Source organism: Theobroma cacao, chromosome 2, assembly GCF_000208745.1.
Source record: "Theobroma cacao cultivar B97-61/B2 chromosome 2, Criollo_cocoa_genome_V2, whole genome shotgun sequence".
Lineage (NCBI taxonomy): Eukaryota > Viridiplantae > Streptophyta > Magnoliopsida > Malvales > Malvaceae > Theobroma > Theobroma cacao.
In genome coordinates this window covers 289,845-313,364 of record NC_030851.1, presented here as the reverse complement: position 1 = coordinate 313,364, position 23,520 = coordinate 289,845, and the positions used below count along the sequence as shown (strand labels likewise).

The 23,520-nt window shown below is 36.4% G+C and overlaps 5 protein-coding genes across 13 annotated transcripts; 3 read left to right on the top strand and 2 right to left on the bottom strand.

Annotated features, from left to right (window-relative positions):
- Positions 2,057-6,768, top strand: LOC18607030 (protein FAR-RED ELONGATED HYPOCOTYL 3). Of its 6 annotated transcripts, none has more exons than XR_001926728.1 (9): positions 2,057-2,159; positions 2,582-4,904; positions 4,995-5,051; positions 5,167-5,235; positions 5,336-5,404; positions 5,623-5,691; positions 5,889-5,957; positions 6,037-6,188; positions 6,434-6,768. XR_001926728.1 is itself a non-coding variant. In XM_018115905.1 (9 exons), exons 2-8 carry the CDS (start codon positions 2,646-2,648, stop codon positions 6,118-6,120), a joined length of 2,676 nt encoding a protein of 891 aa, XP_017971394.1. In that variant the 5' UTR covers positions 2,057-2,159; positions 2,497-2,645; the 3' UTR covers positions 6,121-6,148; positions 6,434-6,768. The 6 variants fall into 6 exon arrangements, 1 of the variants encoding a protein (XP_017971394.1); XR_001926727.1 differs by having other exon boundaries at positions 2,497-4,904; XR_001926729.1 differs by having other exon boundaries at positions 2,497-4,904; positions 6,037-6,211.
- On the top strand, positions 6,868-11,478 carry LOC18607029 (bifunctional purine biosynthesis protein PurH). Its single transcript, XM_007040980.2, has 11 exons — positions 6,868-7,226; positions 7,317-7,392; positions 7,625-7,721; positions 8,073-8,175; positions 8,290-8,423; positions 8,679-8,856; positions 9,129-9,283; positions 9,752-9,961; positions 10,130-10,477; positions 10,653-10,779; positions 11,016-11,478. The coding sequence occupies exons 1-11, from the start codon at positions 6,959-6,961 to the stop codon at positions 11,165-11,167; spliced, it is 1,848 nt and encodes a 615-aa protein (XP_007041042.2). The 5' UTR covers positions 6,868-6,958; the 3' UTR covers positions 11,168-11,478.
- On the bottom strand, positions 12,560-13,628 carry LOC18607028 (50S ribosomal protein L7/L12). The gene has a single exon (XM_007040978.2). The coding sequence runs from the start codon at positions 13,514-13,516 to the stop codon at positions 12,851-12,853; it is 666 nt and encodes a 221-aa protein (XP_007041040.1). The 5' UTR covers positions 13,517-13,628; the 3' UTR covers positions 12,560-12,850.
- On the top strand, positions 13,577-16,514 carry LOC18607027 (urease accessory protein D). 4 transcript variants are annotated; one of them, XM_007040976.2, is made up of 9 exons: positions 13,577-13,931; positions 14,031-14,096; positions 14,194-14,268; positions 14,401-14,445; positions 14,606-14,839; positions 15,095-15,177; positions 15,274-15,442; positions 15,841-16,006; positions 16,159-16,514. In XM_007040976.2, the coding sequence occupies exons 1-8, from the start codon at positions 13,779-13,781 to the stop codon at positions 15,952-15,954; spliced, it is 939 nt and encodes a 312-aa protein (XP_007041038.2). In that variant the 5' UTR covers positions 13,577-13,778; the 3' UTR covers positions 15,955-16,006; positions 16,159-16,514. The 4 variants fall into 4 exon arrangements, with proteins under 4 accessions (XP_007041038.2, XP_017971088.1, XP_017971087.1 ...); XM_018115599.1 differs by lacking the exon at positions 14,031-14,096 and adding an exon at positions 14,016-14,030 and having other exon boundaries at positions 13,688-13,931; XM_018115598.1 differs by having other exon boundaries at positions 13,688-13,931; positions 14,016-14,096; positions 16,225-16,514.
- On the bottom strand, positions 16,961-22,180 carry LOC18607026 (UDP-N-acetylglucosamine diphosphorylase 2). The gene is made up of 15 exons (XM_018115596.1): positions 21,728-22,180; positions 21,307-21,361; positions 21,036-21,187; positions 20,415-20,454; positions 20,243-20,335; positions 20,056-20,168; positions 19,898-19,972; positions 19,344-19,383; positions 19,154-19,236; positions 18,984-19,061; positions 18,182-18,325; positions 17,983-18,050; positions 17,724-17,838; positions 17,433-17,589; positions 16,961-17,280 (listed from the first exon to the last, which is right to left on the bottom strand). The coding sequence occupies exons 1-15, from the start codon at positions 21,911-21,913 to the stop codon at positions 17,183-17,185; spliced, it is 1,497 nt and encodes a 498-aa protein (XP_017971085.1). The 5' UTR covers positions 21,914-22,180; the 3' UTR covers positions 16,961-17,182.

The window sequence follows — 23,520 nt, the reverse complement described above, 5'->3', positions numbered from 1 at the left end:
TTTCTTTTTTCAAGAAAATTTCTTGAATACTCAACTCTTTTAGTTTTCTTTTCAACTATACTCTTAACATAGACATCCTCCGAGCTAGGGTATATATATGTATCTAAACAATTCAACCATTGATGAAAGCCTTGCTTGCATAGTGGGTTTTGGTTCAACTTTAACTGGTCAAAGTGAGAACAAGAGCTTAGGTTTAAAAAAATTTTGCCTTGGATGCTGCAGCTACTCCAGATTCTATCTGTAGATTTGGTTGCATGAATATATATATATAGCTGCTGGGTGCTGTCCTGACAAATATATATATATATATATTGGTATATATGTAAATGATAAAACAAATCAGTAAACTATGTCCCATTATGCGAAACTTTTTTATATTTTCATTGTATTAAAAGAAACACTTATCATTTGATTTGTATCCATTTAAACTCTTAAATAGCCATTAATTTTTCATTAAAGTTAAGATTTACATGAGCATAAATCAAAAAAGAAAGATTTTTGCCGATACAACGAAAGAATATGAATTTTTTCGCATAAAATGAGATAATTAAGAGACTTTTTTTTTCAATATTTAAACCATATTTATTTGAATATATATTTTTTTGTCTGAGTGTCTCTCATGTGCATAGAACATGGCCTTTGCAACCCCATTTTCCCCTTTGTTTAATTTGGGTTTAAAAAAGAATAATTTCCATTGACGCTGGTAAATCTTGTTGTGTCAGTGTCCACGCGGTTTCAAAGGATTGATCATCTTAGCTGCTTCTCTTTCCCACAAAGCAATACCTCACTCACCTATAAAACAAAGCGAAAAGAATCCACCCAACTCGGGGCGGCTTCTTCTATCTTCCTTGGGTTTACGTTGTTGCTCTTCCTTTTGGCTAATTCCACATTTTCGATTTCTTTTTATTTCTTTTTCCCTTGAGTTTTATGTTCTTTACACACAAAAGAGATAACTTTACTAACATCTGAACAGTCAATGTCTTGAATTTCTTCAATTCTAAACCGACCATGTCAATATATATATATAAACAATATAATTTAATTTATAAAAATATTATTAAAAGATAAAACGAGTGCAGTTAAAAAGAATGTTAACGGTATTATAAAAAAAATTACAGCCGAATGTCAAATTTGTTGTAGTGGAGTACACAATCTGTGGGTGTTGTCACTTGTTTTTAGACAATTAGGTTAATCATGTTTTATTAATTAATTAATGCGTCCCAAACATGGATCAATCTATTAATTAAAAAGTGGGGTATCATATATGTAGGTCAACATTTTGACTAGGGAGTCATGTGATTCATGTAGTCCCCAACTTATAAATATTATAAAATTAGTGTTTTTTTTATTAATTTATTCAAAGGAAATCAAGCCTAATTAAACACCAAGAACATGCTTCACTTAGGTCAGAAAATTAGTTTAATACTAACCTTAATGGAAGAAAAAAATAATAAAAAATTTAGAACTACAAATTGGATATATGGTGACATTAAGTTATTGGATTTGCCTGTCATACACTCTTTGTCACCGTTATATACCTTAGCACTACGTTTTGAAAATTTCACGAGTATAATTTATAAATCGGTTCAAAATAAAGTATTCGTTGATTGACCGATTAATCGAATTAGATCGATTAATTTGGTTAGTAATTGAATTAACCAAAATATTTGAACTCGAACCCAATTTTCTTGATTTTGTTCTTTCTATGCTATATACTTTCTTATTATCCTAAACCAATTAATTCGATTAAAAGAGAACAAAATTTTAAAATTAAAAATAACTGAATTAATCGATATAACCCGCACTCGTTTCGAAATTAATCGAATCATTTTACCGATTTTATTGGATTAATTCTCAAACAAAGTCCAAGGTCCAATTTGTCCCATAAAAAAGACTTATGCAATGGAATTGATGGGCCTAGGCTCGAGAATATTTAAAAAAGTTTGGGCCATTTCTCCTGTTTTCTTCATCTTTGGGCTGAAAATATTGGGATGGCCCACTACCACTAGAAATCGCAGGGACACGCGAGTATCGAAAATGCCAAAGATTGCGAGTACGGCATTCTCGTCTTATGCTTGCCCTAACTAAACTTCTTGTCTACTCGCTCTTAAACCTCTCTCTCTTTGCCTGCTTACTGATCAAATCCTCCTTCAACTCAGGTAAACTACTTCACTCTTTAATTTCCTTCTGGGTTTTTCTTCTCCCCCCTATTCTTTAAAAGAAAAAAGAAATATTTTTGCTCTTAGTTAGCTTCCAATAGCAACAATTTTCCATGGTTTATACCACTGGTAGCCGTTGGCTTTGTTTTTCATTGATAGCAGTGTACTTTATATTTTGGGTTGAGTTAATATGCATGGTATCAGCTGTTTTGATTTCCTTCTTTGGTTTTTCTTATTTCTTCAATCATTTGATTGAAATATGCTCACTGATATGTTTGCAAATAACCCAATTACCGATATGTTTGTCAAAGTTTCAATCTTTCATTTTTCTTTTCAGACAAGTTGCGGAATTTGCAATTTTTTTCCCTCACTTGGGTTGAATTTGAAAGCACTTTATTTTGATGTGGGAACTTTACTTTCAGTTGATATCTTGAACACGTGTGGATTGTTTCCCTCTTACGATTTGGTTTTAGAGAGGATTAAGGAATGGTTCCCACGGGGATTGATCTTGAGCTCCCGTCTGGAGAGTATCATAAGGAAGACAACAGACCCAATGTGAACATTAACATGATGGAGGGTGGTGATGGAAGGCATGACAGAGGCAGAGTCAGCGGGAATGATGAGGGAAATGGTGGGCGAAATGTTGGTGTAGCGGTAGTAGATGCAGGACCCAGAGCATACACTGGACGTGAAATAAACTTGAATTCTGTGAAGAATTTTGAGCCTCATGATGGAATGGAATTTGAATCAAAGGAGGAAGCTTTTTCATTCTACAAAGAATACGCCAAGTTTGTCGGCTTTACCACTATAATAAAAGCTAGCCGTCGATCAAGAATTTCTGGGAAGTTTATTGATGCAAAGTTTGTATGCACTAGATATGGAAATGAGCGAGAGTCTGGTGGAGTGGAGACTCCAGAACCTGTTCCATGTGCGGATATTGCAACAACCATTCCTGTCAAGAAGAAAAGAGGTAGAGTTAACCGATCATGGTCAAAAACAGACTGCAAAGCCGGCATGCATGTGAAGAGAAGGCAAGATGGAAGGTGGATTGTTCGTAGTTTCATCAAGGAGCATAACCATGATATATTTCCAGACCAGGCATATTTCTCCGGAGGTCATAGAAATTTAGGTCTAGGTAATAGTAATGTCCATACATTGCATGGAAGAACCAAAAAAATGTATGTTTCCATGTCCAGACAATTTGGTGGGCACAAGAAACTTGAGAGTCATAAGGGTGGTGACACAAATCGATTACGTAGCTCTCAGCTCTTAGGTTTAGAGGAGGGAGATGTTAAAGCTTTGCTTGATCATTTTCTCTATATGCAAGATGAAAATCCTAACTTCTTTTATTCTATAGATCTCAATGAAGAGCAGCGCTTGAGAAACTTGTTTTGGGTTGATGCCAAAGGAAGGCTTGATTATGGCTATTTTTATGATGTGGTTTTTTTTGACACCACTTATATCACGAATGAATATAAGTTACCATTTGTTCCCTTTATTGGTGTGAATCATCACTTTCAGTTTCTGTTACTTGGGTGTGCGTTAGTTGCTGATGAGACTAAATTAACTTATGCCTGGCTTATGCGGGCATGGCTTAGAGCAATGGGTGGACGAGCTCCAAAAGTAATACTAACTGATCATGACAAAGCATTGAAAGAAGCTATAGCAGAGGTCTTTCCTGATTCCCGTCATTGTTTTTGCTTGTGGCATATAGTGAGCAAGATACCGGAGAAGCTTAGTTATGTGATGGGGCAACATGAAAATTTCATGACCAAATTTGATGAATGTGTCTTTAAATCTTATACCGATGAACAGTTTGAAAAGAAATGGTGGGAATTGGTTGATGGATTCAATTTAAAAAATGACATCTGGTTTCAATCATTATATGAAGATCGTCAACAATGGGTGCCAGCCTACATGAGAGGCATTTTGCTTGCAGGGATATCTACAATGCAACGTTCAGACAGTGTAAGCTCTCTCTTTGACAAACATCTGCAGAGGAAAACTACTTTAAAAGAGTTTTTAGATCAGTATAAAACAATTCTACGAGAGAAGTCTGAAGAGGAAGCTAAAGCTGATTTTGAAACTTGGCATAAACCACCTCAGTTGAAATCTCCATCACTTTTTGAAAAACAAATGTCTCCTTTGTACACACATGCAATATTTAAAAAATTCCAGGTTGAAGTTTTGGGAGGGATTGCTTGTCATCCAAGAAAAGAAAGTGAACAGGGAGGCACTAAAACTTTTAAGGTTCAAGACTTCGAAAAAAATCAAGATTTTATTGTGGTGTGGAATGAGGCAACGTCAGATATATCTTGTTTATGTCGTGGATTTGAATTTAATGGTTTTCCTTGTAGACATATACTGATTATTCTGCAGTTGTCTGGGGTTCAAAGCATCCCTTCACAACATATATTGAAACGTTGGACAAAGGATGCAAAGAGTAGACAAACCACAGGAGAAGAATCAGATGTTCTTGAAACTAGAATGCAACGTTACAATGATCTTTGTCAACGGGCCTTTAAATTGGGTGATGAAGGGTCTTTATCTCAGGGGAGTTACAATATTGTACTCAATGCTCTGGAAGAAGCATTGAGAAAATGCGAGAGTGTCAATTACTCAATTCGGGGTGTAACAGAACTGATGTCACCACAAACTCAAGGCTCTCATCACTTTGAAGAATTGAACCAAAGTAACAGCACATCCAAGGCAGTAAAAAGGATTAATGCATCCCAAAAAAGACAGGTCAGGGAGTTCTCTGCTGTAATTGTTATTAAATTCTAATTTTTAACCAAACCTTTTTGATTTTCATCATACCTGTTTTGTATCTTTTAGGGATATCCAGAAGGAGAGATCTCAAACTCTGGGATGCCTGACAGCTGGCAACAAATGGTTAGTGGTGGTTGTGTGCCTGTTTTAACATGCTTTTACCATTCCCCAAAGAAATTCTGCCTGTGAAATTTTATTATAAAACAATATCTTAATAGGAATTCCAAAATTGCTTCAGGGACAATCAAATATACGGGTGCCAAGCCTTGAATGTTCTTATGAGTCACAAGAGAGCATTCGTGGGATGGTATGACTTAGTCTTTCAGTGACCATAATGTGGAAAAGAAAACTTGTACCATTTTGACCACGCGAACAGTTTTACTAAAATTCTTGGGTTGTTTTTGTAGGAACAACTGAATTCAAGGACTCCAGCTATTGATAGCTATTTTGGTGCTCAACAACTTGTGCAGGGAATGGTATGAGATTGCCCTCCGCCATGGACAAGCATCCTTATGTGATTATTTGGTTATTGATCAAGGATTTCACCAATAAACTAATTATTGATCAAGGATTTTATATGGTTCTTATAGACTTCTAATAATCAACATAGGATAAATTCATATCGTTTTACAAGCATGTTGGTGTATGTTATTTGGCACAATTCTTAGAAGGTATGATTTCATTCGTGTTGCAGGGACAAGTGAACTCTATTGCCCCACCACATGATGCTCATTACATTACTCAACAAAGAATGCATGGGATGGTATGGCTTTCTGTTATGTGATTGCTGAGAACTTTGCCTTTTATACGGATAATGATGGTATTGAGGGTTTTTCATGCTTCCAGGGCCATACCACAAGAAGTATGGTTCCCTTGTATTGAGCTCTCCTCAAATTATCATTTGTGTTTGAATAAGCTCGTTAATCTTGTTAAATAATGATGCCTGTTGTGCCCTCACAGGGACAGTTACACTTCAGACCGCAAACTATTCCCATTTGTTATGACATTCAAGATGATATACAAGACATGGTACTGAAGTTGCTGTTTGGAATTTTCTGGCATTTTGTTTCTCTGATTTTTTTACATCAGGATTTTGCTCTTATTTCAGGACCAACGTAATGTAGGAGTAGGTCCCCCTCAGTTGCATGGCATGGCATCAAAACAGCTACATTCCAAACACGTCTCTCGTTAGGTGACATTACAGAACTTGTCTAACAAAGGTGATAGAAGTATTCGACTTACAGAACTTGTCTAACTGAGGTGATTGAAAGTATTCGACTTCGGTAATTGATTATTGTGCTTGTCATCAATGAAATTAGAGTCAACAAGCAATTAACCATCCACAATTTCTTTTATATTTGTTAGTAAATTTTTTCAAGCATTTTATAATTTGGCTGCAAGAGATTTGAATGTAGAGGTTTTGGTTCAAGCCTCAAACTAGTCACAGCCCTAAATCTTCAAATCAAAACGAAACAAAGATTTAATGGGAAAGGTTTATTTTGCAGGTAGGGTTGACTCTGGAGATTCTGTATTTATTTGCAGTGACTGACATTGGTTCCGTTGACATTAAAGATGGACTATCAAAGTATCAATCCATCATCATTCACTACACCCTGCTGACCCTCTTGAAGACGCTAACAAGTTTTCATTTCCCCTTCTTTTACTATCAGCAATGCTGCCATAGCAATTCTGTAAATGGTGTTTAGGCTTTGCTCCGCAGAGTGTGTTTTTTGGCCATGGAATCCCTGAATTCTCTCTACTAAGAGTTTTGCCTTTTGTATAGTATACAGTAATGTATATTTCATATTCTTTTGTTGTATCCACGCACGATTTTTCGGTATCCGAAGATTATAGTAAAATTTTTGCTTTAAACAAGCCATTAATAAATCGGAAAAATAAGACCATGAATGTTAAAGAAAAAAATAAAATGAAAAATAAGAAACAGCGGTAGACATGGAAGAAGATTCTACTACCACTATTTAAGGAGAGAGAGTGTGTGGGAGTGGGACAAAAACAAAAGAAAGAGAGAGATGTTTGGGGCAGCTGCTTCTTCTTCTACTACTGCCGCCACCACCGCCGCTAACGCTGCCCACGCGGCGAACACTCTCAACACCGCTCGCTGCGCCTTCCAAAGGAATACTTTCATTTCTCCCTCTCCTTCTTCTTCTTATCACTCGATTGTCTGCGGTCGCTTTCGTTTTCTCTCGCTACGCTCCAGCAACGCTGTTTCAACCAAAGCCATGGCTGACTCTCAAACCCTCGCTGTTCCAAAACACGACCCTCAGTCCTCTGCCCCTGGTACTGTTCTTGCCTTCCCTTTTCCCAAATGTAATCTTTTTTTAACAAAAAAAGGAGATGGTTTGTGATGGCTTTTCTGCTCACTGTCAGGCAATAAGCAAGCGTTGATATCTTTGTCCGACAAGAAGGACCTGGCCTTTCTTGGCAATGGCCTTCAAGAATTAGGGTAAATAAATGACACCCTTTTTTTCTTTTTGGATATTTTCATATTTTTTATGCATCGTTTGCTATGGACTGTTGTTACTTATTCTTTGTTCTTCTTTTTCAACTGGAGTTGGTAGGGTCTGTGTAATCATTATCAGTGTAAAATGTAAAGAAGCAGTTTGTTTTTTTTTTTAAATGTAAAGCAGCAGTTTTGAAGCCAATTTGGTTTGTACTTGCTTCTTTTAAAATTATAGGTACACAATTGTTTCGACTGGAGGAACTGCATCTGCCTTGGAAAATTCTGGTGTCTCTGTAACCAAAGTGGAGCAGCTTACTTGTTTCCCTGAAATGGTAAGCTGGTTCTTATTCTGTGATGTCCTGTCCTACTTAATTAGTTTTGTTTTTATATAGCATGTCCTCGTCACAGCTTCTAGGACCATTAAAGGGGGAAAACTGAATCAAGCAAAGTGATTATGACATCCTCACTGATAATTTATGAAGCTTTTGACTGTTTTGCTAATAAATTTGTCATAGGAAAATGAGATAAAAAAGATTTGAGCAAGAAGTCAAAGCCATTCATTATCTTCTCTGTTAATGATTGATCACCATACTTTCCTAATGATTTGATGTCATCACTAGTATGCCTTGATTTCAGCTTTGAAGCTGATTAAGTTTGGAGATTAACTGTAGTGTCTTTTACAGCTTGATGGTCGTGTGAAAACGTTACATCCTAACATACATGGTGGTATTCTTGCTAGAAGAGACCAAAAACATCACATGGAAGCTCTTAATGAACATGGAATTGGTAAGTTCTAAACTTGTGGTGAAGCTCTTTTATTTATAAAGACTTCTTTTCCCAGTATTTTATCATCCTTTCGCCTTTTTTTTTTGTCTTTTAGCTAAAATAGTTTTTTTTCAGGTACATTTGATGTGGTGGTTGTGAACTTGTATCCCTTTTATGATAAAGTTACTTCCACCGGAGGAATTGAATTTGATGACGGCATAGAGAATATTGATATTGGTGGCCCTGCCATGATTAGAGCTGCTGCGAAGGTAATTGTTAATGATTTAGTAGTGAAGTTGTACACTTTTGCTATATTTCTCAGCCCCAAGTGTGTATCAACTGGAACTGATTTCATGTAGTTTCATGTTCCAATAAATAGTCTTTATCCATTACCAAGCTGATAAAAAGCAAATCTGAACAAGTAATTGAACCACATTGGTAGTGAAGGGCAACTCAAGTTGAATAGGTTAAGCATTTGTTATTTTAATTATTTTGTACAGCAAATAACACATTCATTTAAACAGAATCACAAGGATGTCTTGGTTGTTGTTGATTCACAAGACTATCCTGCACTCCTTGAATACCTCAAAGGCAGTCAGGTTGATCAACAGTTCCGGAGAAAGCTTGCTTGGAAGGCTTTTGAGCATGTTGCTTCTTATGATTCTGCAGTTTCAGAGTGGCTCTGGAAACAAACTGTGGGAGGTATTCTCTTACTTAAGTTTAGCTACAAAATATAAATTTGGTCATTCTTTTGGAAATGGTCTCTAATCCTTTGATGATGTTTGGAAGAAAAGAATGAGACTTCTAATGCTTTAAGCTGAGGGCTGACTAACAAAATTTACTATGAAATAATAAGGGAACAATTTAATTGTCTTCTTTGAAAAAGCAATGCGACAAACTCATTAAATTTGTTTTTCTAGTGCTATCTATAATCATTACAATTTAGATTGACAAAATTCTTTATCTGTTGGAAGATAAATTCCCTCCCAACTTGACGGTTCCATTATCCCTCAAAAGTTCACTTCGATATGGTGAAAATCCTCATCAGAAGGCTGCATTTTACATTGACAAGAGTCTCTCTGAGGTCAATGCTGGTGGTATTGCAACAGCTATTCAACACCATGGGAAGGTGAGATGGATTATTTATGTGATCTTGTGATTGTTTATGCTTGCGAATAATTTAAAGAATAGATGAAATATTGAATTATCTGGCATGTTTTTCCTTCCTACCTTTTCTTGTCCAAGGAAGTATTTGCTTTTACTATTTTATGCAGCTTTGTTCTGTTGATAAATTCTGTGAAGGAATATAAAGCTTTTTAGTCGCCATACTTCTGCCTTTCCATACTGTGTTGTGACAGCAAAATTTTGGCTTCTATCATACAAAGCCTGCTAGAATTTGTATTGTAGCCTTTTCTAAAAGGTGTCTTTTTTCATTGCTATTCTTTTTTAGGTTTGTAGTTGTGGACTCAAAAGCGTCATCAAATTAGAGTATTATGATTTTTTTTCGTTTTCTTCCATTGTAGGTCTCAGCCTGTGTTATGTTTACTCGTCAGTTTTGTTCCATGGCATATCCTTAATTCTATTTATCTTGGTGCAGGAAATGTCATATAATAACTATTTAGATGCTGATGCAGCATGGAACTGTGTGTCAGAGTTTAGGAACCCTACATGTGTGGTTGTAAAGCACACAAATCCCTGTGGGGTAGCTTCTCGTGATGATATCCTTGAGGCTTACAGGCTGGCTGTGAAAGCTGATCCAGTGAGTGCGTTTGGAGGAATTGTAGCCTTCAACATAGAAGTAGATGAGGTAAGTTAATAAACTTCTTGGAAGCATTATATGGAGTTGTGCTGCCATTATATTCCTATATGTTGGGTGTGGGATTGTTGAATATCATTTTTTTTTTTGTATGCTACCCTCAATATCAAGATAAGAGTGATAGACACATTTTGATTGCTTACTTTGTTTGACTTTTAGGCTCTTGCTAAGGAGATCCGAGAGTTCCGAAGCCCAACAGATGGTGAAACTCGGATGTTTTATGAGATTGTTGTGGCTCCCAAGTATACAGAGAAGGGGCTTGAGATCCTCCGTGGAAAATCAAAGACATTGAGGATCCTTGAGGCAAAGAAGAATGAGAAAGGAAAGCTCTCACTTCGACAAGTTGGTGGTGGTTGGTTAGCCCAGGATTCAGATGACTTGACCCCCCAAGATATCCAGTTCAATATAGTATCTGAGAAGAAGCCACAAGATAGTGAGCTTCGTGATGCAGAATTTGCATGGCTATGTGTTAAGCATGTCAAAAGCAATGCTATTGTAGTAGCAAAGGTTTGTATTTTATCTTTTGCTAGGATGTCCTAAATTTTGGTTAAAGCGGTGCTTTGGCACAGATTTTTTTAGATTATAGTTCTCCCCCCTATTGTAAGAAAAGTTGGGACAAAGTAGCCATGGAAAGAAAAGCATAATGTTGTAAGATCTTCTAACCCTTGACATCATTTGTCAGGACAATCGTATGTTGGGTATGGGAAGCGGGCAGCCAAACCGTCTGGAGAGTTTGAGAATAGCTTTGAGGAAAGCAGGAGATGAGGTCAAAGGAGCTGCTTTGGCTAGTGATGCATTCTTCCCATTTGGTAATTATTACCTTTGAAAGCTTTTGCACTTTAATGTTGTTAAAAAAAAAAAACATATTTTGCTTATAAGTTAAGCAAGTAAATAGTGGAGAATGTTTGCAAGTAAATTGCCATGCGTGCAAGCATGCAATGGAGGAATGATTCCTCAACATATATTAAACTGAATGTAGACCAAGAATTAGCGAAAAGCCTCAATAACCTGTTTGTTAACAATGATGTGTTCATTTTATAAACAGCTTGGAAAGATGCAGTGGAAGAAGCTTGCGAAAGTGGTATTGGAGTCATTGCTGAGCCTGGTGGGAGCATTAGAGATGGGGATGCCGTGGACTGTTGTAACAAGTATGGAGTTTCATTAGTTTTCACCAATGTGAGGCACTTTAGGCATTGATACTTGCAGTTCTCCATTTTGCCTGGGCTCAACCTGATGCTTCAACCTAGCTTCAATGGGGAAGACTGTAGTTGCGGGAGGATGCATGAATATGCCGCAATGTTGTGCAATTTATATGAGTGTACCTTCACAGCATAAGAAATGTTGTGTTTATATTTAAATTTTTTAAGTTGATCCTGCAGTTTTGTACTGGACCTCTATTGCTGTTCTTTGTTTGCAAAATAATAGAGAATGAGAGCTTAATTTAGATTGTCCAAAGCCCCTGACACTTCGACCTTAATGACTAAATTCAGAGGCCCGTCTTTCTCTCCTTTTTAAATTTCCCGCATTCTTTAAGTTTCTGTTACCACAGATTCATAGTGAAGTAGTGAACTGGAAAGATACTCAAACCAGCAAATGCTTAATCAGGTTTCTTTATTAATCCTATTGAACTGAAAGGAAAGCCCGTTGGGCAAAAATTTGGGAGACTTTCAAGTTCAATCTGCTTCAGCCATGAGTCTATCCAGTGCATTCTTCATTGACCTAGTTCAGTGTTAATAAAGAAATTCTTGGCTGGACATCCGGCAATCATTTTTCTTTGAGAATATACAATGAAGGAATGCAGCCATATAAATATAACAGCATGATCGAAGAGCAATCAAATTAAACTAGCCTTTCACAAAGTTTCACCAGATCATTTGATAAAAAGCTTGGCACTTTTGTCAGTGGCAATAATACAGACTACATCACATATTCACAACAGCATATTCTTGGTCCCAATTCTTCCATTTTAAGTTTACTTTCAATTAATAATCTGACTACCATCTGAAGATTAGTACCATCTATGAATATTTCAAACACGTAGAATTTAGCCTTGTGTCATTGGATTAAGTACACAAGGCATATCATAGAAGGGAGTATTAAATCCTGCTACTAGACAGATTCAATGTTTAAATATTCATCATTGGTTCAGGAACAAGTCTTATAACTGAAGTATGTTCTGGCAATTGATTCTTCAATAATGCTTTCTTCTAAATTCTTACAAAGGGAAAGAAAGAGAACATTGGGTCACAAGGGGAGCAAAGAAACAACAGGGAGAAGTCACCAGATGAAATAGAATTCAATATCATGTTAATATGATCCCAGGGTTACCATCTTCCCCCTGGATTATCAGAGCATTTGTCCTTGTCAACAGAGGATTATAAATCTAAGCCAAACCATCCACAACTTAGGAGAATGCTCCAGTGTTTTTCACTGCATCATCCCAGGCCCAGAAGTTGTAGCAGATGATTAACAGTTGAAGTGAATTTTACTGGATAGCTGATGCATAACTAAAAGAATTGGGACAAAAAAGCAAGAAACTTGTATTACAATTGAAGATGGAAAACCATCAAGTAAGCATTTTGAAAGGAATTAAGCAACATAATCAACCATCATATGAATTATTCTTCAAGAAATAAAGTAAACAACATGTTAAAAAGATGGAATGATTTTCCACATATCGTGGCCATTTGTTGAGAAAAAAAAAATTCCAACTTGATAAGCTCAAAAGATCAACAGAGTAAGAGAATGAAATTTCGGTACTTCACTCTTTAGCTGTTAAGGATTTGCAAAGTTGTAGTTTCCTAAGAACCAACAAGTACATCCATAAAAATCCCAAGGTGAAAACCAAAAATACCTGTTGCTATCCCTCTCGTCTAATGTTCATTCTAAAACAACTTTAGCACCAAGAGCTTTCATCTTCTCAATTAATTGTTCACCTTCTTCCTTTGAGACTCCCTTTTTCAAGACAGCGGGCGTCTTCTCAACCAAGTCCTTAGCTTCCTTGAGACCCAAATCAGTAAAACTCCTAACCTCCTTTATTATTTTAATCTTTGAAGCAGCTTCATATGACTCTAATTTCAATTCAAAAACAGTCTTCTCTGCTTTTTTCTCTTCCTTAGCGGCGGCCCCGCCACCTGCCGCCTTCTTTGCCATTCCAGCCAAGCCAGCAGCAGCACCAGCCTTCATAACTCCCACAGTTGGCGGCTCAGTCATTCCACGCTTCTTCATTATAATAGACCCCAACTCGGCAATTTCAGACAAAGTAAGGCCAGAGATTTCATCAACGAGTCTCCAAACACGCTCCGTCGGAGGACTACGGTGTTCGGTGGGATCGAAATTAGAAGGGTCATAGTCTGCTGGGAGTCTCCTCTGATCAATCTCAACTTCTTCTTCCTCGTCTTCCTGTTCTTGCTTTGCAGGTTGACTAAAATTTCGAGATAATCTGTTTGAGCTGAAAGCATTGAGAGTTACAATCTGAGACTCAAAGGGTTTTCTGCAAAAAAATCCACTATGTAAATGATGCCTTAATCTTAAAACCAAGCTCATTTCCTTCGACTGGATCAAATGAGCTGCAAATGAAATGATGCAAGAATACAAACCCTGAAGCCTTTTTCTTTGAGATACAGGAATAAAACCCTACAGAGACGGGGGAGAAGAGAGATGGTTTTTACTGCTCTTTTGGACCTTTTTATTTTCTTTTTCCTTTGATTGGGCCGACTAGCTTGAAAAAAGAAAAATCAGCCAACCCACGAAGATATTGGGTCTTAGTTTCAGTGGAGCCCAATGAGTTTGCGTTAGTTTATTGCTTATGGGAAGTAGTAATGGGAAGGGTAGAAGCAGTTGGTGGAGGATGGAGAAAGAAATGGAAAAGGGAAAGGTAGTAGTGGAGAAGGTGAGAGGAAAGTCAACAGTGACAAGAAGCTTCTCAAAGTATCCCCTAAAGTTCATTATCCCAAGAAAGGTTCTTTCTTTTCCCTGACCTTAGATGATGTATGTGGTTGTTTATTCCTATGTGTATCGCTCATCTCCCAACTCTGAACTGAAGCTGATGATTCCTCAGGTGGGTCCTTCCGAAACCGATGCTGTCTGGATTTACAGCGTCACTTATGGCGGTGGCATTGTCTCCGTATGCTCACTTAAGTCAATCATCAATCTTCGTATCATATCTTTCTTCCTTTCTTTCTCTTTTTTTGGTTGTGAATATGTGCTTCACTCTCTCTTAGGGAGATTCTATTTCAGTTGAATTTACAATTGGAGATGGCTGCACTGCTGTCCTTACTACCCAAGCCTCTACAAAGGTTTGATCTTAATTTTCTACTCTTTGGATTCACTACAAAATTGGATTATGACTGAATTGATTTCTTAACATGGTATCACCTTCTTCTTTTTTTTTTTGAAAATAACATGGTATCACTTTTGTTCTGGTATAGGTCTACAAGTCTTTGGGCTCTAAGTGTTCTGAGCAAGTCTTAGAGGTAACTATCCTTCCTTAGTGCTTACCCAAGATGCATAATCACAAATTTATTTTAAAATCATAGTTGTGGGAGACATTTGATAAAAAGATTCTACATTTTGACCATGTTCAGACGAATGCTTGTAGTGACAATGGCTAATTTTTGTTTTGCTATGCAGTAGGCAAGAATTGGGAGTGGTGCTCTATTTGCAGTCATTCCAGATCCGGTCACATGTTTTTCCACTGCAAGATATTCTCAGAAACAGGTCTTTAGAGTGGCTTCCGACTCAAGTTTGGTCATTGTCGATTGGTTTACCAGTGGTCGTCATGAAAGTGGGGAAAAATGGGATTTTGAACTTTATAGGAGCACCAACCATATATTCTCTGAAGGCAATCAACCTGTATTTCTTGACACCGTAATATTCTCATTACTACTGCAAGTCATAATGCCAATCTATTAATGGCCTCTAATACTTATGCATTTAAGAAATAGCTTCATTAATAAATTATGTTTTTGTCTATGACCTTCTCTTAATGTGTTCCCCTTCATCAATGTTTTCCTCTAACAAGTTATCTTACTGATTTTGTAGAAATCAAGTTTTTGACGCGAGTTCCTAGAACTTTGTCTTGATTTGCCTCATACTTTTCGGTTTTTTTCTTTTTAATCATAGGTATTGCTAGAACAATCTAGCCCTGCCAATATAGCAGAACGCATGCACGGCTACCAAGTCATTGCAATGGTCATAATCTATGGGTAGATACTTTAATGTGTGTTATATTTTGCTGATATTATTTTATAAAGTTCATTTATGCTGAAAGGAGTTTTGTGACATAAGGTGCATATTTGTAGCCCAAAGCTGAAGCTTGTTCAAGATCAAGTTCAAGAAAATGTGAAGAGGATGATGTCTCAGCAATTACACATTCCTTCCACTAGCTTGGGGCACCATGCTAAAACAAACTCAGATAATTGTTTGACCAGGCCAGCTTTTATTGCTTCTTGCAGTGTCTTTGGTCCAAAGGTACTTTCATTAGATCTAGATGCTACAGTGCAATTGCTGTTATTGTATTGAAGTCATGCTTACTTGTTATAAACCCCCCTAACCCTCAAAGCCGTAAATAATGCTGTTGTGTGCACAAACAAGATCGCAAGCAGAAGTGATGCTGCTCTGTAAGCAGGTAGAGAGAGATTTGACTTCGATGTCAGTGCAGTACAATAGCGAACTAGAGGGGTGGGTTGGAAAAGAGAAGAGAGAAATGCTATATTTTTTTGCTCATATTTTCATCTTCTCAATTTTTGTTGATGTATGTGAAAATTCTATCTTAAGTTGTTTCCAATTTCAAGGTACCTGCTCCCCTTCATATAAATAGATTAGCTTGATAGTGAAGAATAAGGAAATTTTTGTGCCATCGGTTTCAGGGAATTGGTGTAGTCGTTCGAATAGCTTCTACAACAACGGAGTCAGTATATAGGTTCCTGCAGCATCAATTGGCTGGGATGGAGCCCCTGGTCGGTGTACCACCCTATCATTGAACAAGCACCGCGATACCTTTCCACATTACTCTTTTGCCCCATTGAAATAATTGTAAGCATACTGATAACTTATCCTATGTCATTCTTTATGTGAGTATGTATGTTTCGGGTATTCTGCACAATGATTAAAGGTAGCATGCATTCCTAAATAGTGTGTATGTAGCAGTTCCCTTAAGTTGTTCGTTTTTCCCTCTTATCATGCAGGAAGCAATTCCCATCGGAGAAGCATTAATATTTGTCTGACTCCGATCTTTCTCTCTTGTTTTGAAGCACCCTTTGTCATGGATCTATGATTATGACTAAAGGGTTGGATCAGGACTCTGCAAATTCTTCGGCTCAAACCAATGATTGAAGAGAACCAATACCACTGGGATGTTCGCCAATGTACTGCGAGTGCTGGCCAAAAGAAAACAAAAAATTTACCGTTTTGAAGGAAATTGACCAATTTAATTACTGACTCCAGTTGTAATTTATTTTGCAAATTTAATAATGTTTTTTGATGTTTTGCTACTTAACTTGTTACAAAATGAACGATACAATTCAAATGTTAGTTTTGCTAACTACACGCTGCAGCCCTGCTTAATCTGAGCTTGAACACAATTCAGACCTTCTAGGCTGATGGCTATGGTGGACGAAATTAGCCGAAGTCAGTCCGAGGGGGTGCAATTTTCGTGCGTTTTGATTGGGGGGTGGGGTTTCTTCAGGGACGTGTGATTCGTTCACCTGTTTCATAGTTAAAAGGTGAAGTGTCGATGCCGTCAAAGAGTGCATGCTTGCAGCACAGCCATGTAAATAATTTAGTGTTCAAATTGATATAAATCGTGATACATTGCATTGCAAATATTGATTCCCCCTACATGGAATAAGGCTCTTTCCGCATACAACATTAATGTGCAAATTGCCAAAAAAGGGTAACGATTATGAAACAGAGTTACAGAAAACTGTTCAAATGGTGAAATACCCTATTCGAGTTCTGAAGAGGAATCTAAGAATTGACAAATGATAGTAAAAACAAACGTGAGAATGACAGATGCATTATTGTAGCACTAGTAAATAATGATAATGGATGGCATATAATCACAAGCCTGAAATATTGCAAAACCTTTGGTTCGTACATTAGCATTTTGAACCACTATTTATCCAAATATATCCATACCATGCAATGGACTGTACTCGTGTTCAACCGAGTAGGCTGCACAAATCAAGAATATGCAGATAGAAGTCAAAACTAAAATGCGATTTCACAAGGTGCATGAAATGTTCTTCCACGGCATATGGATTCTAGGTTTTCTCCGGCGTAAGAACAAAGTGGTGATACCTCCACACCTGGTTTCATCATAAATATGTCAAGGATTCATAAATATATGAGAGAAGGCAAATGATACACCATCAACCACTCAGAGATCCAAAAAAAAAAGAAAACCCAACGTTAATAGAGGCTGCTATTAAAGAGTATGCAAAATTAATTATGAAATTACCAGTCGCATATAACGGCACTGAATGTGTTAAGAAGCCACCTGCAGCAACTACCCAACGAGTGTGCAGTCGCAGAACCAGTAGCCTCGCACTGTCTGGAGTGTCATAGTTTGAACCATTGGCATTTTTCACTGGTGCAAACTCTTCCTCTCGTAATACCTGCATTTTTGTAAACATAAACAATTAGATGAGTAATTAATCCCTTCTTGCATTTCTCATATACAGTGAAAAAGATCGGAAAATAAAAAAGAAATCAGTTGGATCAAGAAAAAGAAGGGAGGGGAAGTGTTCACCTCAAACAGAGCAGTTGAAGGAGCATATGGAAATGCATCAAATATGAACTGCTCTAGTTTCAAACCCATAGTATAACCATGAATGGAAGGAATTTTTTTCTCTGCAAGATGGTAACTGCAGTCATAACAAATTAGATATTAACATCCTTTTAAGGGTTAGTGGGAACGTGTTAAAAACAGTAATTGACAAAGTAATGCTCAAGTAAAAGGCAGAACAGATCAAAATATGTATCTTGAGGGAAGGAATAACATCACTAACATGCTGTCTTTCTCAAGGCCATTTGCCACTTGGTTTAGGAAATCCAAAGTAAACATGTGTAAGCACACCTGAAAAGCATATAGTTATTAGCATAAGATATATAATCACGCAAATTAGCTTCATATGTTATTGCACACATATTCTAGATTATGTCAAAAGCAAGCAATATTTCATCAAAGTAGGTAACAAAAGACTATACATTGCTCCAGCAAAAACGAAGACGTCCGGTTTGCTGATTGATTGCAGAAGCCAGTGAAGCATCTAATTCACTGTATTCAACCACAGTAAGTGGTCCACCTTTACCTCGCCTTACAAAAACACCAACCTTTTCCTGGGGATACGCCTGTAACCAAAGTACTAGAAGAAATTAAGACAATATAAATCCTTAAAAGGATTAAGCTTTATAACAATCTCAAGTTCCACAAGTTTACACAAAAAAAAAAGATTAAGCAGTAACATGCCATCATGGAATTGGCATTCTCCAGGTAGAGTTAAACATGGTACTGTGTAATTCATGGAAAATTAGCACGTTAATACATTACATGACATAAGGGGTAAGTTAGATAAAGCACAACAGGTAAGTGCAACATATGCTACAAAAAAATAAACAAATGGAAGGCACAATCATTCCTACATATTCAAAAAGACAAAGCAGAGCTCCATAAATGGAATTTTCAACATCAATATCATGCTCATGATTCACTACCAATGAAGTTTCATCAACTGCAAATCAGATGAATCACTCTTTTTGTTTATCTGTTTTCTTTCTGTTGTTTTTTTCCCTCATCTTTATTTGCAATACCCAAAGAAAGCTTAAAGAGATATCACAACTCAAGTATTTCACTGATAGTTTAGAAAACAAGACAGATTAATAAAAAGCTTTGAACTGTTGCAACCCAGCCTAATACCATTTCTCAAATATAGATAATATAGTCAAAAGAGTTAAGCAATGATGCAACTAAAATTTTCAGATATGCATGAACATTGAGAACATTAACTACCTTTCGGACAACTTTTGCGGCTGCAGCTACCCCTTTATCAATGAAATATCCCAAGAAAGTTGGATCAGCTACACGAACCTGCATTCGAGACCCTAATCACTGTCTCTTTGAACAAGAATTATCCAGGAAAATTTTAACCAAACAAAATAAAGCAAGACAAACAAACTCACCAAAGCATTGTCAACACCGTAGCAATCTATATATTTAACCCCTCTTGTGGCCATATCCTCTAACAATCTTGAAGATTTCAGAGCTGAACAACAAATTAGGTATCCAATTAAATTGTCACACAATAGAACAACAAATTATTAGTTTGTTGAACAGCAGACAGCACATAATTGTGCATTATTTTGAAAATACCTGAATACACTCCTCCATTCCCATCTGGAGACTTAGCTACCTGGCTTCAAAAAAGGTACTCATGTAACCACCACATTTGAATAAGGTTGCTACTTAGAATAATAAGCAAATTGTGAAATAAAAGAATATTATACTCGGCCGGATGAAAACCTTTTAGTGTTAATGCAATTAAAGGGATACTTCCGGGAGAATGGTGTAGCAGGAATAATGATGTCAAATTATACAATAGAATCATAACTTTTTCCTCCTAAAACTTACAGACAGGTAATTTACTTCTAAGTTCCATCCTTTCAGCATTCCTTAAAAGAATTATCAACCCTAAAGTGAAGTTTCAATGATTTAATAGTATTTGTCAATATCTAAATGTGAATCAGTTATATAGTGAATCGAACTGTTTAAGGACTTTGATACACCTCTTAAAAATGCTCTGAAACTTCTAGGGTGAATATAACTATACGTCCACCAAGATTCCCAATTATAACTTGAATTTTTATTTTACTGAACCAAAAGAAAATGTCACTCTAAATTAGCTCATTCACAAAAAGAAACCATACCTTGAATGGAGTCTCCATGATATATCTACCATCCTTTGAGATACAAGGTATGGTGCCTTGCTGGAAGAAAGTAACCTGCATCAAGTCCAGACTTCAAAGTCAGTAAAAGCAACAAAAGATAAACCATAAGGAAATCAAAGAATAAGAAACCATCTTACTTGATCTGCTTCAAGACCAAAGTATTTATGACTCTCAAAGAATTTGCGTGTTGCATCATCAGTAAAAGGACTAGTCATTATGTACCAGTGTATTGTCACTGAACCTGTTGAACCTGCAGATATCCAATCATGAGGATAACCTACAAACAGAATAGAATCATACAGAGTAGATAGATAAGATGTTTACCCTCATTCATAGCTTGTGCAGCTAGTCTTTGAACACATAAAATCCTCTCAGCTTGCAGTTGAAAAAGTGACTTCCCGGAAGGAAGTCCAATATCTAAAATCAAAAAACAAAAATATAAACAACAAATGTTTTTAAGGTAAAAATAATGTCAGCAACGAATAAAAATACTCACTGATACATCCCTTGGGATCTGAACTTCCAAGCCGAGTTCCCTGCAATACATTTCAATCATACGGAGATAACACCAAAAAATCAGTAAAATGGGAACTTAAAAAGGGTTACACAACAGGATCTATTATTCATAAAGCAGATTTGGATCCCATTTTCAGTAAAAAAAAGTATAGAATCCTGTAAAGCATCTTTTAAGTAAACAATAATTATTTGCAGTGACAGATTGAAGCATCCACTTTCCAAGTTAACATATCTTGATCACTAATTATCATTACTAGACATCCACTAAAGCAACATCATACCTACCTTTTATTAAGTAGTGATTATCCATAAAGACTTTATGGGCTCGGCTTTTTACATTAATAAGTGAACATATTGGTTAGGAAAATGTCTAATGTGGGCACCACTCCAAAAGCAACATCATTCCAAAATTATGGTCAGAGATAGAAAGACTCCTCAGCTAAGAACCCGTAATAACATCACTTTATTATTAAATCTTTCTTGGCTAGACATAAAATATAGATCAAAAGGAAGCAAAAAGAAGACCCACATCATTAAGTATTGTATGCGATAAATCTACATTGTAAAAGATTAAAAAAAAAAAAGTACATAGATAATATACCTGGCCACCAGATAGAAGCAAAACAGCCAATTTGCCTTCTGATATAGCCTTCAATCCCATCTTCCACCACCTTTCCCTCTCCTCCATTGTTCTCTCCTCTACCGAGGACACGCAACTCTCGGGCACTGGCTCTATTGCTGCTACCGGCAGTGCTAAAATCCCCCCAGAAAAACAAAATCATATTTTTAAAGATAACCAAAACAGAGGGGGAAAATCTAATAAAAAGAAATGCAATCTAAGCATTTCTAATTCTATATATATATATACGCACCTTGGGATCGAAGAGAGCAGCGAATGATCCGATCTATTCTCAAAAGATCCAAACTCTGAAGCATACAAACCAAAAGTTCAATTATTAACAACCCAAAATTTACTTAGTTCTGTTCAAGTTTTTCCAGCTGAAGACAAAACTATAATCACCAAGCTGAACACTTTGATTCGAACTTGCTCGGAATTGAAGAATTTCAGTCAAAAGTTGGCGGCAAATTACAAGATTTAGGAGCGAAACTGAAGAGTTCGAATCGAAGAAAGACGTTGCAGATGAGAGGAATTTAAAACAAGAAAGGAACAAAATCAGTATCTTTTTACAAGACAAAACAAAAAAGATGGGTGCTTTTGATTGTTTTGAAAGCAAGGCAATATTGGGCTATAGGATTGCGGTGGTTAAAGATCTAAAAAGGAAATGTTTTGACCTCGATATCCTTGACGAGGAGGTGACGCTCTTCAGGGGAGAGTTCGTCCCAAAGCGCGAAAGCATCTTCCTGGCCGTAATCTTTCAGCCTCTCGAGCAATGCTTGCGGGGGTGAAGTCGGCGGAGGCAGCGCTCCAGGTGCTGCAGCGTTGCTGTCTATCCCCTCCACCATCGCCGGTTCCCTCATTCCCTGCCTCTTTGGCGGTGTGTGAATTTATACTAGAGGAGACAAACAAAAAGGAAATCCGGGGTGAGGCTGCCTTGTAATGGAAAGGGCTTTTACTGGATCTCTGTATGTGGTTTGGTTCGGGAGTGTTGGTTAGGGAGAGAGACGGAGAGAGGGAAAGCAACAGTGGAAAGCAAGACAAGAATCAATCAGTAACCAACTTCTGGAGTCTGGACATTGTACGTAAATGTCGCCAATGCCCTCCCTTTCCGCTCCCAATTTCCCATCCTTTCTTTCTTAAATTAAATGTTCGGTTTCCTTTTTTGTTTTAATTTTGACAAAAAAAAATTAAAATTTTAAAAATTCACCTATTATTTATTAACCTATTAGGCTAATATTACACAATTTCTTTTTTCTTTTAGAGATAAAATCATAAATCAAAATACATCTCAAAATATTTATTCTATGTTTTCAAAAGCGTAGAGGATGTTTACTGTTTAAGGTTGTTGAAATTTCTTAAACGTTGACTAATCTTTGGTTTTGTCACCTTGTCCCATTGGAATTTTCAAAAGCCAAATGACCGACATTTTAATTCAATCAAATTCCTTTTTTTTTTTTTTTGCATCAATGCCAAGCATTATACCTTTCGAGACCAATCCATCTGTTCATTTCATTTTCTTTTTATCACATTTTTCCCCTATTTATAAAAGTAAATCTAACTCTATGCAAAAATTGTACATAGGAGTAGTTTCATGTGGGAATAACCTTAATGCAGGCAGGATTCAAAAGATAAGATTTGTAGCCAAGTCTTGAAATAGCCCAAATTCATCCATCTTCTTGTCAAAGGTGTTAACCACTCAAATCAAAGCATGTGACCATAACCATCTCAATTCAATGTGATGCCATTTTAGTATAAGAATTTTTTTTTTTTTGGTATTATTTTAGATATTTTAAATCGAAAACAGATTATATGTCTAAAATTATTGCTTCAATGATTAGTTTTAAACCACCCTTTGTTCTATTGTCTAATCAATAATTCAAACTAATATGGAGTGTAAATCGAACCCAAAAAAAAACCCTTTTTTAATTTTATAATTAAAAATTAAAATAAGTAATTACATTTTAATCCAATTATCGGATGGAGATCGGAGAGAGGACATCTTCTAATGGGATGAACAAATTAGGAAAGACTCGAGAAAAGACCCCGCAACAGCAAGCTAGGTGAGTCAGAGTGAAACAAACATTATGTACAATTACAAAGATAACAAATATGGTAGCGAGAATATATATACAGTAATCTTGCAATATAATATTCTTGGATCGTCGTATTCTGAATTAATTTCATCCTTTATTTTTCTTAAATGTTGTCCAGAGCTAAGGCATTAGAGTTTTAATGGGACGAGGGTCCAAGTGTCCAACATATATATATATATATATATATATATATATATATATATATATATGTACCCATGTAATTAATATCATCGTTTGATTATAAGTATTTTTACTTTTATAATTCTATTCATTTATATTAATCCTTCTCTTTTGATTTTGTTACATTTTTTTAAAAATTTTTCACAAAATGTCGGAAAAGATATTTTCGATGGGTTTTCACCGATATATTTTTT

What these genes read in the sequence shown, in the direction of transcription:
- LOC18607030 (XM_018115905.1), top strand. Translation starts at nt 2,646, where the DNA reads ATGGTTCCCACGGGGATTGATCTTGAGCTCCCGTCTGGAGAGTATCAT. An exon ending in AAGAGAGCATTCGTGGGATG is followed by an intron (nt 5,236 to 5,335) that starts GTATGACTTAGT and finishes TTGTTTTTGTAG; the next exon opens with GAACAACTGAATTCAAGGAC. An exon ending in AACAACTTGTGCAGGGAATG is followed by an intron (nt 5,405 to 5,622) that starts GTATGAGATTGC and finishes TTCGTGTTGCAG; the next exon opens with GGACAAGTGAACTCTATTGC.
- LOC18607029 (XM_007040980.2), top strand. Translation starts at nt 6,959, where the DNA reads ATGTTTGGGGCAGCTGCTTCTTCTTCTACTACTGCCGCCACCACCGCC. An exon ending in CCCTCAGTCCTCTGCCCCTG is followed by an intron (nt 7,227 to 7,316) that starts GTACTGTTCTTG and finishes GCTCACTGTCAG; the next exon opens with GCAATAAGCAAGCGTTGATA. An exon ending in TGATGCATTCTTCCCATTTG is followed by an intron (nt 10,780 to 11,015) that starts GTAATTATTACC and finishes TTTTATAAACAG; the next exon opens with CTTGGAAAGATGCAGTGGAA.
- LOC18607028 (XM_007040978.2), bottom strand. Translation starts at nt 13,516, where the DNA reads ATGAGCTTGGTTTTAAGATTAAGGCATCATTTACATAGTGGATTTTTT.
- LOC18607027 (XM_018115598.1), top strand. Translation starts at nt 13,779, where the DNA reads ATGGGAAGTAGTAATGGGAAGGGTAGAAGCAGTTGGTGGAGGATGGAG. An exon ending in AGTTCATTATCCCAAGAAAG is followed by an intron (nt 13,932 to 14,015) that starts GTTCTTTCTTTT and finishes TCTGAACTGAAG; the next exon opens with CTGATGATTCCTCAGGTGGG. An exon ending in GTTCTGAGCAAGTCTTAGAG is followed by an intron (nt 14,446 to 14,605) that starts GTAACTATCCTT and finishes GCTATGCAGTAG; the next exon opens with GCAAGAATTGGGAGTGGTGC.
- LOC18607026 (XM_018115596.1), bottom strand. Translation starts at nt 21,913, where the DNA reads ATGAGGGAACCGGCGATGGTGGAGGGGATAGACAGCAACGCTGCAGCA. An exon ending in TCATGGAGACTCCATTCAAG is followed by an intron (nt 19,384 to 19,897) that starts GTATGGTTTCTT and finishes TTTTGAAGCCAG; the next exon opens with GTAGCTAAGTCTCCAGATGG. An exon ending in CCGCAAAAGTTGTCCGAAAG is followed by an intron (nt 18,326 to 18,983) that starts GTAGTTAATGTT and finishes CTTTGGTTACAG; the next exon opens with GCGTATCCCCAGGAAAAGGT.